The sequence below is a fragment of the Magnolia sinica genome, chromosome 6 (assembly GCF_029962835.1).
Source record: "Magnolia sinica isolate HGM2019 chromosome 6, MsV1, whole genome shotgun sequence".
Classification (NCBI taxonomy): domain Eukaryota; kingdom Viridiplantae; phylum Streptophyta; class Magnoliopsida; order Magnoliales; family Magnoliaceae; genus Magnolia; species Magnolia sinica.
Window position 1 is genome coordinate 1,980,664 of NC_080578.1, and position 13,135 is coordinate 1,993,798.

The 13,135-nt window shown below is 46.2% G+C and overlaps 1 protein-coding gene across 1 annotated transcript; it reads left to right on the plus strand.

Moving 5' to 3' along the window:
- The first annotated feature begins 275 nt into the window (after positions 1-275).
- Positions 276-1,598, plus strand: LOC131249454 (uncharacterized). Its single transcript, XM_058250265.1, has 2 exons — positions 276-521; positions 1,425-1,598. The coding sequence occupies exons 1-2, from the start codon at positions 276-278 to the stop codon at positions 1,596-1,598; spliced, it is 420 nt and encodes a 139-aa protein (XP_058106248.1).
- Positions 1,599-13,135: the final 11,537 nt, after the last annotated feature.

A 13,135-nucleotide genomic window follows, 5' to 3' on the forward strand; every position in this document is an offset into this window, starting at 1 on the left:
GGAAGTAGAGGTGGTAGTAATGCCCACTGTTGAAACCTTTTAAAGTGCAGCAGATGTTTTATTGACAGATTTTTTACTATACGTGCACAAAATCAAGACTTACACAAAATCTATAATTAGATTATTTTTAGAATATATTTTTCCATACATAGTTCATTGTACATCTATTTATTTGTAAAGCTAAATACGAAATAAATCACAATTTAGTCAAATATTTATCTCCCTCTTCCATCTTTAAATGGTATCAGAGCTTAAAAAGATTAACCCATTCTGCCATGGCCGACAACAATACCCCACCGTCGCAACCTCCGAATGATCCATCCCCTACAAATTTCGCTGGTAACCTCTTCTCACCATTTGATTTCTCCTTCAATCGGCGCCTCCATTGGGTGGTGGACAGTGGTGCGAGCCACCACATCTGCCACCAACGCGATGCTTCTGCCGATTTGAAGCCCCTTGCCCCCCTCACCACATTTGGCTTCCAACAGGACAAGATATCTCAGCGGAAGGGATGGGTTCTTGTATTCTCTCCCCTTCTCTCAAATTAAAACACGTTTTCTATGTTTCACTTTTGTCCTTTAATTTACTCTCAGTTTTTCAAATTGCCTTCATAATTCTTGTATTATCTTTTTTTCCTCTAACACTTGTTTATTTCAGGACCCTCAATCGATGAAGCCGATTGGATCAGGTGATCTATGCAACGGGCTCTACGTGTACCACCCCGATCCTCCCATCATTTTTGCTGCTCAATCTACTGCTAATAAGACCCTATGGCATCAACGTCTAGGACATCCCTCCAGTTTTACTATTCCCAGTATTTTTAATTCTCCTTTTACTCTTTCTAAATGTGATGTTTGTACTCGTTCTAAGCATACAAGATTACATTTTTCCAATTATGCCAATAAAAGTGATTCTCGTTTTAATCGTATCTTTTGTGATATTTGGAGTGGTTATCACACCACATCTTTATGTGGAGCTCATTATTTTCTCACAATTGTTGATGATTTTTCTCGCATCACATGGGTATATCTTATGCGTTTTAAATATGAGGCTTACACCCATTTAACGTACTTCTTCGCTCTTGTCTACAATCAGTTTAACACTACGGTCAAAATTATTAGAAATGATAATGGACAAGAATTTCTTTCCCATCAATTTCAAACATACAAACATAATCACGGCATCATTCATGAACGTACCTGTGTCGAAACTCGTCAACAAAATGGCGTTGCAAAGCGTAAACACCGGCACCTTCTAAATGTTGCCCGCAGTCTTCGTTTTCAAGCACACTTGCCCTACCTTTTTGGGGTGACTGTGTCCTCACCGCAGCCTACCTCATCAACCGCACCTCTAGTCACACTCTCTAAAATAATTCACCTTTTGAAATTCTGTTCAATAAACCTCCAAACTATAATCATCTTCAGGTATTCGGATGTCTTTGTTATGCACAAACTCTCAATGCTTACCGCGACAAATTTTCTCCCCGTGCCACTAAATGTGTCTTTCTTGACTACCCAAGCACACATAAAGCCTACAAGCTCTACAACCTCAATACTCAATTCGTCTTCTACTCTCGAGATGTCGCCTTCCACGAATAAATATTTCCTTTCCAAGATCTTCCTGACACTCCTTCCATTCCCGCTCCTATCATTCCTTTTCCCGTCACTGAACCTATTATGTCTCCTTCTCTGATTCCCTGACCTCTCGTAACCCTCCTGACTCTCCTACCTCTCCTAATTCCTCAACCTTCATGACCTTATCAAACACATCTCTACCAGCTTCTCGCCCTCGCCGCACCATTACTCGACCTGCCTACCTTCATGACTATATCTGTCTCACCTTACATGCGGAGCCCACGACATCTACACCAGCTTCACCGGCTTCAGGTACTGCTCACCCTTTGTCTTATTTTCTTTCATATTCCCCTTTTCCCCCCTCACATATTACTTATTTGACTGCTCTTACCTCCTATACTGACCCCCAATGCTATTTTGATGTTATCCGCCACTCTCACTGGCACGAGGCAATATTTGTTGAGCTTTGTGCTTCAGAGGATAATTCCACCTAGACTCTTGAGCCCCTTCCTCTTAGTAAGAAACCCATTGGGTGCAAATGGGTTTTCAAAACAAAACTCAAAGCCGACGGATCCATCAAGTAGTACAAAGCTCGGCTCGTTGCCAAAGGATACACTCAGGTTAAAGGACTTGACTACCATGAGACTTTTGCTTCAGTCGCCAAAATGACCACGGTCCGCTGCTTACTGGCAGTTGTAGCTACCAAAAATTGGATTATTCATCAGCTTGACGTCAATAATGCCTTCTTGCACGACGATCTTGATGAATAAGTCTACATGACACCACCACCTGGATATTGTCCTCAAGGGAAGATCCGTGTTTGTCGCCTCAGAAAATCCCTCTATAGCCTCAAACAAGCCTCTCGAAACTGATTTTTTAAACTCACCTCTATGCTTCTTGATGCAAGTTTTCATCAGTCTCAAGCGGATCATTCTTTGTTTACTCTCATCACTTCTACCAGCATCACTCTTGTCCTTATTTATGTTGATGACATCTTGGTTGCTGGTAACGACATCTCTCAAATCGAGCTTTTTAAGAAAATTCTCTCCACTCACTTCAAGACGAAGGACCTTGGTTCCTTGAAGTACTTTCTTGGACTCGAAGTTACTCGCTCTCCCAAATGCATCTTTCTTAATCAGCGCAAATATGCTCTCGACATTCTCTCTGACAGTGGACAACTTGACGCACGGACTGCTCTTTTTCCTATGGAGCAACATTTGAAACTTAATATTTAAGATGGTGACCTTCTCCCTGATCCTGTCCTTTACCGTTGCCTTGTTGGCCATCTCATCTATCTGACCATCACCAGACCAGACATTGTTTATGCAGTCAACACACTCAGTCAATTCATACATACTCCTCGGGTCCCTCACATGACTGCAGCTACTAGAGTTCTTCGCTACATCAAAGGCTACCTCGGCCAAGACATCTTCTTTCCTTCATCCAACAGTACACATGTTACAGCTTATACAGATTCTGATTGGGCCAGCTGTCCTACCACCCCCACCACCTGCCGCTCCACCACCCGCTACTTTATTCACTTAGGCACTAATCCGATCTCATGGCGCACCAAGAAGCAGAATATAGTTGCTCGCTCTTCTACTGAAGCTGAATATCAAGTCATGGCCGTCACAACCTGTGAACTCACTTTGTTAAAACAACTTCGCACTGATCTTGGTGTCTCTCATCTCGAGCCATTCACTCTACATTGTGACAATCCATCTGCACTATATATTGCCCACAATCTTGTGTTTCATGAGCGTGCCAAACACATTGAGATTGATTTCCATATTATTCGCGATAAAATTTGCTTGGGCCTCCTTAAAGCTGTCCACACTTCTTCCAGTGAGCAAGTTGCCGATATCTTCACTAAAGCTTTAGGACATGAACTTTTTCATCACTTTTCGCACAAGTTGGGCATTACGGACCTCCATGCGCCAACTTGAGGGGGAGTATTGACAGATTTTTTACCATACATGCACAAAATCAAGATTTGCACAAAATCTGTAATTAAATTATTTTTAAAATATATTTTTCCATACATAGCTCATTATACATCTATTTATTTGTAAAGCTCAATGCAAAATAAATCACAATTCAATCAAATATTTCTCTCCTTCTTCCATCTTTACATATTTATTTTCAATCTAATTAACGTGTTCATAAGGTTATTGATCAAAAAATTCCATGGCCCCGGGTAATTTCTTAATGATGGTTATTTAATCCCTATTGTGCAATCCACTTAAGCCTTATATCTGCCTTGTTGATGTAAAAATCTGGTTCACCCTTTGCCAAGCTCCGAACACTTGAACCTAGCCCTGTGTGCTTGCACAAGAGAAGGACAAAGGAGACCCTGGCTAGAGCAAGGGACCCTCTGATGCCAAAGTCAGGCTAGGAATCTGGGTCTAAGTAATGTTGTTGGGGTCCAGGGTATCAATTCTTGCCTCCCTGAAGCAATGGGGTGTTGATGTATTTATACCTGACTGTCGGATAGTCTGTGTCCGTTAATCTCGGCACGATTCCCTCAATCAATAGGATTTTCAGATCGTGGGGATATTGTACGCAATTCAAGGATCGTGCAGGATCTGATGCGCATCATGCGTATCTGCGAGAGAAATAATCGGCCACGTCCACTTACAGTAGTTTCTAAGCTTCGCTCACGGGACGTCCAGCTTGAAATACAACCTCGGCTCGGACCTTCTAGCAGGTAAGGTTTCGACCATTAATAAGCCTTCGTCTAAGTGTTCGTCCGCACTTACAGTCTGAGCCGATCTGGTAGTTATCCGTCCGATCGGATGACGTTAGCCCTCGGGATTATAAGGGACTCGGATCTTCCCATAACAGAAACCCCCTACTCTTCGAGGTCGGTTATGGACTTGGAGAGTAAACATGCGGAAGATCAATCGCCTCGACCGATGAACCGTCCATTTGTGTCGATATTATCCTGTCTTCGAAATTTTGAAGCAACGCACCCTCAGGGTTTCCCGTCCATGGACCAATATTCAGCTGCCGCGTGGCGACGGTTAAGATTTCAAATCATCGTCCGCCTATGGCTTTTGCGACGTACACCCTGATCAGTGTTTCAGACGGAGCTTTCATTGCTCGGGCATCGTTTCATTTATCCAGGCGTCAGGGACGTACTGCTCGACAAAGCTTGAGCCAATAATGTGCGGAAATGTAAGCTCCGAAATCGGCTCGCGACGATTGGGCTACGGCTATCATTGCTTGCCATTAATGTAGAGATCTGGTAAGGTCTATATAAGCCTCCTTTAGAGATCTCTGCTCTTCTTCTACGCTTTGTGTTTTGAGTTATTACCGGAGGAGGCGATTTTCGACGAGGGCGATTCCGAACGTTCAAGGTTTTTCGACAGGCGATTCCGATCGATCAGGCATTTTGGTAAAAGTGATTCTCGGTTTTCGTCCGGTGAGTCTCCTCCCTTGTGCTTCTTTATATACTTTCCTTTTAAGATGTCGTCCGACCTGGAGACCGTTCCGGATGACGACGACGATTCCGAGTTGAGGAGTTCTGACGACAGGAGAGGGGCTTCTGAAGGTCCCTATGAAGTCATACCCTTATTTCCTCTGCCCAAAAGACAGAAAGAAGCAGGGGTTCAGACTCGAAAGGTCGTTAAGTAGTCTGCTCGAGCCCCCAGGGTTACAACTACCGAGGCCGCGGGGATGCCAGCAAGTGGACGGGCCTCGGAGGTAGTCCCAGGAGGTTCCGTTCTCTCTAAGTCTCAGATGGAATAGATCCGCTCGGAGTTTCAGATCCCTGACTCCGTCCAGATAAGAGCCCCTGAGCCCTTATATACCACTGGTGTGCCTACTGAGGGAGAGGTCACCATTTTCCTCTATGCGCTGCAATGCGGGCTCCGACTTCCTCTGCATCCCTTCATCCGAGCCGTGATAGCCTACCTCAGCCTAGCTCTTGGGCAATTCACCCCCAATGCTTGAAGGGTGACGATTTCTTCTTACATTATCTGGCGTCAAGTCAGGAACCCAGAGCTGACTCCGGAGGAGTTTATAAGTTTGTACCTAGTCAAGCACGACAGTCAGGAACCATGGTACTACTTCGCGACCCGAGGCAGCAAGGGGCGGGGCTCGTAATGAATCTTCTGTCCTCCAATAAGGACTGGAAGAATAAATGGTTCTGGGCTATGGACGAATGGGAGGTGCCGGTGACTGAGCTCAGAACCTTGACAACTAGGGTTCCCACCCGATTTTCTAAACCAGGTCAGACCAGTTATTCCCTCTTTTCTTCATATTCTTCTTATTCTTCTTTTTTACGACAGTTAGACTGAAATTAAATTTATCTTTGCAGATTTTTCAAGGGGCACACCTCTCCTTGATTTGGCCCAGAAGAATTGCATAGCTAAGGCCAGGGCGCGATCGAGAGAGCTTCGTTCTTAGTCGGACCTGATCACCGCCACCAACCTTCATTGGTGCGGGCTGTGTAAGTCCCAACCTCTTCCGTCATCTTTTAATAAGTTTTTTTTGCCGGGATTGAAATCTTAGACCTGATTATCTGACCCGTTACTTTTGGCAGGTATGGCCGAGGCATCTGGTTCTCGGAGGAGGAAAACCGCTCCGACGGCTGAAGAAATGTTAAGGACCGAGCCTCGGGCGAAGACTACTGCTTGAAAGAGGCATGTCATTCCTCTCTCTACCCCTACTCCCGTTTTCGCAGCTCCGGCTGCTGCTCCAATTCCTACTGCGACGCTAGTCACAACATCTGTTGGGCCCCAAGTTCCAGCAATCATTGCGCTGGCTCCAGCAACTATGACTCCTTCCCTTCCCCCTCCACCTACCACTACCTCCTGCCGTGGAGGCTCCTCTTCCAGCCCCCAAGGCTTGCATTGCTGTCCCTTCTTCCTCCGAGCGGGAGAAAGCCATCCGGATAGCTGATGACATGCTTTCTCCTCCCGATGACGGGAATGATCTTGGGGTAAAGGTCCAAGTCTCGGTGGGCAGTCGAACCAGAGTCGAGGAAGTTAGGGGCTCGGCCCAGGTGGGGACGAGCGGCGGGAGGTTTGAACCGGGCTATCACCTGTCTTGCATAACGCCTTGGGCTGCCTAGCATGCCCCAGAAGAGGATATAGCCCGCCTTCTCAATAAATCGGATAGCTCCTTCTTGAATAACATGGCTTCTGTTGAGGGTCAAATATTGCATATCAGACCCAGTTATTGCCTAGATTTATAAACATGGTACCGTTGAATAGCCCATTTTAATCGTGTTTGTGTTGCAAGGTGGAATTGCGAGCTGAGACTGGATCGGGATGCTAAAAGTACGGATTTAACGTTTAGAATGCACCAAGGCAAGGGACGGACTCCAGGGGACCAAGATCAACGGAATTACACGCCAGGGATTCGCGAAAATTGAGAAACTGAAGCTCAAGCGACCTGAAAGTCAGCCAGAATGCAAGATCACTGGGTTTCCATCATCTGTTTGGCTCGAAACTTTATACATGGCTCGAGGACCAAAAACTAACCGTACACGTCAAATTTCAGCCATTGGATCCTCGTAAAAGTGGCTGAACTAACAGATCAGCCCATAAAACCCTGATTTGGGGCCTACCCGCTGTCCAGATACTCTTTAACTTCGGCCCCACGGCCCAAATGGAATGGGGAACAAGATGGATGGTGTGGATTTCTCATAATCATCATAAAGTGTACATAGTACACTTTTTGCACTAAGACGTGCATGGCAACACAGGGACCGTCTCTTCTTCAAAAAGAAACTCAAAATTAGCCAGCGTCTTCCACGCCGACCGACGGTTGATCCTTGTGGGCCCCACTCATCATCCGTTTAGATGATCTGAACCGTTAAAGTGTCTCAGGAGGCGGCCAAGACCAACGCCTAGGTTTCCTTTTTCCACCATGCAAGCGTACGCATGTTCCCAACCGTCAATCGCAGAATGGACGGGGGAATAGAAAACGACGTGGGCCACACCGATTCTAATAAAAAACTAGCCATTTCCAATTGGTTTTTCGACGAGAATCGAATGGTCGAAGTGGATTCTACACCGGGCATCAAAAAGTGCGAACGTGATTTCGCAGCAGCGACAGCGGCGACTCTGTTTCGCAGCAGGACTGACGGTTGATTGTTGTGGGCCACCATCAGGGCTCATCAGGTGAATCAGGATCGTCCTTCAGGAACCCACGGGCCCTACCTCCCTCGCCTAGGTGGTGGAATTGCATAGGATAGCTTTAATTGGATTTCGACCGTCCAATCGGAAGACCGACGGTGAATTGAACTAATTCGTGGTTCACCTCGAAGCGGATCCAAAACCAATCAGGTTTCACTGGTTTTTCGAGGGGAAACTAATGGACGGGTCGGATTTCTCGTCCAACATCAATCCTAGGCCCACCGGTCATCACAGATGCAAGGCCTTATTTCTTTTTTGGCGTAAACAGGGAGTTCGGCTCCGTTGCAAACAGACTGCGAAGGAGAAGTCAGTGCTCGACTCAGCCACTACTGCCGGAATCCTATAAAGAGAAGGAGGCACCTGAACATGAGCAGCCGTGGAGGCACCTGGAGAGGCTTTTGGACAGAAGTGTTGGAGCAGCCGTGAACAAGAAGAGAGTATTGTTTTTTAAGTTCTTTTTATTTTGTTTTATTATTATTATGAGATCTAGCCGCATCATGACGGGCTAACCTCTTAGCTGGGGCTAAGAGGGGAAACTTGTAGTCTGATGGGAGTTTTTTTTACTTATGCCTTTTTGTTTAAACTGAACTGATATTGTTTTTAGTTTAATTGAGGAATTGTTTTTAGTTTTTTTTATGGTCTGTTGTGACTAAAATTACAACGGGTCTGCGATGGCTTTGAATATTTCCTTTTCCCTTGATGTTTATGACGTCAGGAAGCCCTGTTGTTCACCATCGTCTCCTGGGCATGGTATGGATGATAGTACCCTTCCTAACTTTCATGCATTGTTGTTTGGTTGATAATTAGTTTAATCCTGTTGTTTGCTTTGTCTCCTGGACATGGTTAGATGATGGAATCCATTCTAATTCTTATACCTTTCATCTCTTGAAAACCAGATCAAGTCAGTTCAGTTTAAATTCAATAAATCTTGATGCAGGCATGAGATCTCCCTGATCCCTACAAGTGGATCCTCTGAATCCCTAGTTTCCTTCCTTTGAATTCCTTAAGTTATTAGATAATTATTCCACAAATTATTCCTTAAATTCTATTTGGTTTAGATCACATCTTAGTCTAGTTCTAGTTCTACTTGGTTTCAGACAACGTACAAGTTTCAGTCCCTGTGGATTCGACCTCGGTCTTACCGAGTTTATTACTACATCACAACCCTATACTTGGGGAGTGAAGACTCACCCACACATATGAAACTATAGTCTCATTAGAATGGTTTCCATTTCTTTTATACCCGTATGTTTTATCTCTGTTTTTGTTCAGTCTGTCCCGAAGCTCCTTTCGGCTTAGGAGAGGATGCGGGAGTTGGAAAAGAGGGAGGCTGAGGTGGAGGCCCTCAAGACCGAGGTGGGGATCTTGCGGGACGAAGCTGATTTCCTCTGACTTGAGCAAGGTGAGCTGCGTTGGCAGCTTGAGGATGGGAAGGCTAGAGAGCAGGATGAGCAAGACAGGGAGCTCCATCTGCAAGGGGTCGTGAGTGATCTCAAGGCCCGTTGTGGTGCGACGGAGGTTGAGCTGGCCCAAGCTAGGGCTCATGCGGATTCCTTGGCTAAGCTCGTTTAGGCGAAGTTCTAAATCGGACTAGAGTCGAAGCGCCGAAAGAATGAAGTCGAGTTGTCTCCCAAGTAGTGGAGGCCCAACGGGCCAAGGATGAGGCCTCCCTAGTTGAGGCAGTGGCCACGGCGATAGACGCCTTCAAGACCTTAAATGAAAGGGACGCCGAAGCCACCAAGTTTTACAACTATGGTTTCGATGCTTGTATTGAGGCGATCCAGGATTTGTACCCGGACCTCAACCTCGAACCTTTATTGTCCAAAGATACCGGAGAGGTACCTACTGAAGATGTCTGCCCGGACCAAGCCCCCGACTCCCAAGCACCTTCGACAGTATGATCTTTAGCATTTTTCTTTTTTCGTAGACTTCTAATGCCATCTCGTAGAATTTTTAAGCCTTTATGGCATGATCATTGGAGTCCAAACGCCTAGGGATTTGGGTCATCTTTTGGCTTTTTCCATGTCTTGGGGATGCCATGTCGAGTTTTCGTGAGATTACGTCCTGACCCCTTCTATAAGGGATCAACTTGTTGAGTCTGCCTTTGCATGTGAGAGACAAATTTTCCTTAATCTGATTATGTAGAGAGGAAGTAGTGAATTTCATTAAGAGCCTTAAGGGCTCGTCGCTCGGAGGCATACACTTGTCGAGAGCCTTAGAGGCTTGTCACTTAGAAGCGCACATTTATTGAGGGCCTTAAAGGCTATCTTGTCATTGGTAGTAAATCTTCATATGCTCGGCATTCCAGGGGCGGGGGAGCGGATGACCCTCGAGATCTTCCAAGTGGTAAAAGCCTGGTTTGGTCGATCGGACAACACGGTAAGGCCCTTCCCAGTTAGGCCCGGACGAAGGAGTAAGTCCCCTGTGCGGAACCACCTGGTATTGACTTTCGAATTATAGAATCGCGTAACTTGTTGATGTTGAGCTGCGACTTGGAGCCTTGAGATATCTCTGACTTCTTCAAGCAAATCCAAGTTAGCTGCAATCTACTCGGAGTTCTAATTTTCTTGGTAATTCCTAACCCGAGCCATAAGGAGACCGATTTCGACTGGCACCATCGCCTCTGAGCTGTAAGAGAGCGAGAACAGAGTTTCTCCTGTTAAGGACTATGTCGTGGTCCTGTAGGCCCAGAGAACGAACTGAAGTTCCTCGACCCAGTTGCCTTTCGCTTTCTCCAACTTCGTCTTGAGATGGTATTTGATAACTTTATTGACTGCTTCCACCTGTCCATTTGACTGGGGATGTCGAGGAGAAGAATATGCATTTGTGATGCCGATTCCTTGGCACATGCTTTTGAATTTGTCGTTATCAAACTGCCGCCCATTATCTGATATGATGGTGCGTGGGATTCCAAACCGGTAGATAATATTTTTCCAGACAAAGTTAATCACCTTCTGTTCTGTGATCTTAGCGACAGGCTCGGCCTCGGCCCACTTGGTGAAGTAGTCGACCGCAACGATGACGAACTTGACTTGTCCTTTCCCTGTGGGCAAAGGGCCAATGATGTCGATTCCCCACTGGGCGAATGGCCAGGGACCACTCATGGGAGTCATTTCTTCTGCAGGTTGCCTTGGCACGACTGCAAAACACTGACATTTGTCACATTTCTGAAAATAGTCTTTAGTGTCTTCTTTGATGATCGACCAAAAATATCCTTGTCGGAGTATTTTCAGAGCTAAAGCTCAGCTGCCAGAATGGTTCCTGCAAATTCCTTCGTAAACTTCTCGAATGACATATTCAGCCTCATTGGGCCGGAGACACCTGAGGTAAGGCTGAGAATGCCCTTTTTTGTATAGGACACCCTCCAAGATAGTATATCGAGCTGCGCGAACTCTCAGTCGCCTGGCTTCCAACTTATCTGAGGGGGCTACACCAGTCATGAGGTACTTAAAGATTGGGTCCATCCAGCTCGGATTGGCATAACTCAGATTGACCTCCTTTTTCTCAGCCTTACCAATGCTTAGGTGCTCTATGAATTCAACGGGGATGACTCGTGGGATCTTCCCTTCCGCGGCTGAGGCGAGCTGTGCTAGGGCGTCTGCCCATGAATTCTCCGCTCTCGGAATCTGATGGACGGTACAACTCCAAAATCTTTTGATTAATTTCTTCACCTCGCCAAGATAAGCAATCATCCTTGTTTCCTTAGCTTCATACTCAATGAAAATGTGGTTTACCACCAACTGAGAGTCGCATCGGACTTGTAGGGATTGAACACCTAGACTTGCTGCCAGCCTGAGTCTGGTTAGTAAAGCCTCGTATTCTGCCTCATTGTTTGAGGCCTTGAATCCGAGTCTGATCGCATATTGGATAGTTGTGGAATCAAGTGCGATCAGGACGATTCCGGCACCGGCCCCTTTGATATAGGATGACCCGTCCACATAGAGGACCCATCTCGGGTTCGATACCTCCTTTTGGTCTCCTGGGGAGACATGTGGACTTATTTTGACCTTAGCATTGATCTCTCCCATGCTCAGAGTGGTGAACTCTGTAATGAAGTCGGCCACCCCTTGGCCCTTGATTGCCATCTTAAGACGAAACTGGATGTCGAACTCTCCCAGTTCAATGACCCACTTGCTCATCCGACCTGACACCTTAGGCCTCTGGAGAACTTGTCTGAGAGGGGAGTCTGTCAACACAACTATGGAGTGAGCTTGGAAATATTGACGTAACCTCCGAGCTGAAACAATGAGGCCGAGCGCCAACTTTTCCAAGGGTGAATATCTCATCTCAGCAGGTACCATAGCTTTTCTCATGTAATATATGGGGTGTTGCTTGCCCTTGACTTCCCTAATCAGGGCCTAGCTGATGGCCGAAGCCGAGACTGCGAGGTAGAGGAACAGTGGTTCACCTTCTTCAGGTTTAGATAGCAAGGGGGGTGAGCCCGGATACTGCTTCAGTTGTTGGAAGGCTTGTTCGCACTCCGACATCCACTCTGCCTTCTTATTACCCCTCAACTATTAGAAGAAGGGGAGGCATTTATCTGTAGCTCAGGATATGAAGCGTCCGAGCGCCGCGACTCGCCCTGTGAGGCATTGTATTTCCTTTAGAGTTCGAGGCGAGCTCATGTTAAGGAGAGCCTTGATCTTATCTGGATTTGCCTCACTGCCTCTTTGACTGACTTGAAATCTAAGAAATTTTCCTGAGCCGACTCCGAAAGCGCACTTCGTAGGATTCAACTTCATTTGGTATTCTCGGAGGACGACGAACGTTTCTCTGAGATCCATCAGGTGATCGGCTACCTTAATGCTTTTCACCAACATATCATCAACGTACACTTCCATTGTGCGCCCGATCTGTTTGGAGAACATTTGATTGACCAGTCTTTGATATGTGGCCCCAGCATTTTTCAGACCAAATGGCATGACCCAGTAACAGTAGAGTCCCTTATTTGTGACGAAGGTAGTTTTCTACCTGTCTGGGGGGTACATTGCAATCTGGTTATACCCAGAATATGCATCTAAAAAAGAAAGTAATTCATGACCGGCCGTGCTGTCCGCTAGCTGATCGATCCGAGACAACGGGAAATTGTCTTTCGGATAAGCTTTGTTCAGATCTGAGTAATCCACGCAGACCCGTCACTTCTCGTTGGCTTTCTTCACAAGAACCACATTCGCAATCCAGTCGGGATAATGTACTTCTTCTATGAATTCGGCGTCGAGCAGAACGGAGACCTCGTCAGTTATTGCTTCATATCGTTCAACGCCGAACGGCCTTCTCTTTTACTTGACAGGTCTGTGATCCGGATCCACGTTCAGCCTGTGCACTATGACATCTGGAGAAATTCCGGACATATCTTGGTGGGACCATGCGAAGACATCCCTATGTTGTCGTAGGAAGGTTAGTATTCCAAGCCGC

Excerpts from the sequence above, each read along its gene's own strand:
- LOC131249454 (XM_058250265.1), top strand. The coding sequence starts at position 276 with ATGGCCGACAACAATACCCCACCGTCGCAACCTCCGAATGATCCATCC. Across the intron at positions 522-1,424 it reads AGCGGAAGGGATGGGTTCTT|GTATTCGGATGTCTTTGTTA; the intron begins GTATTCTCTCCC and ends AATCATCTTCAG.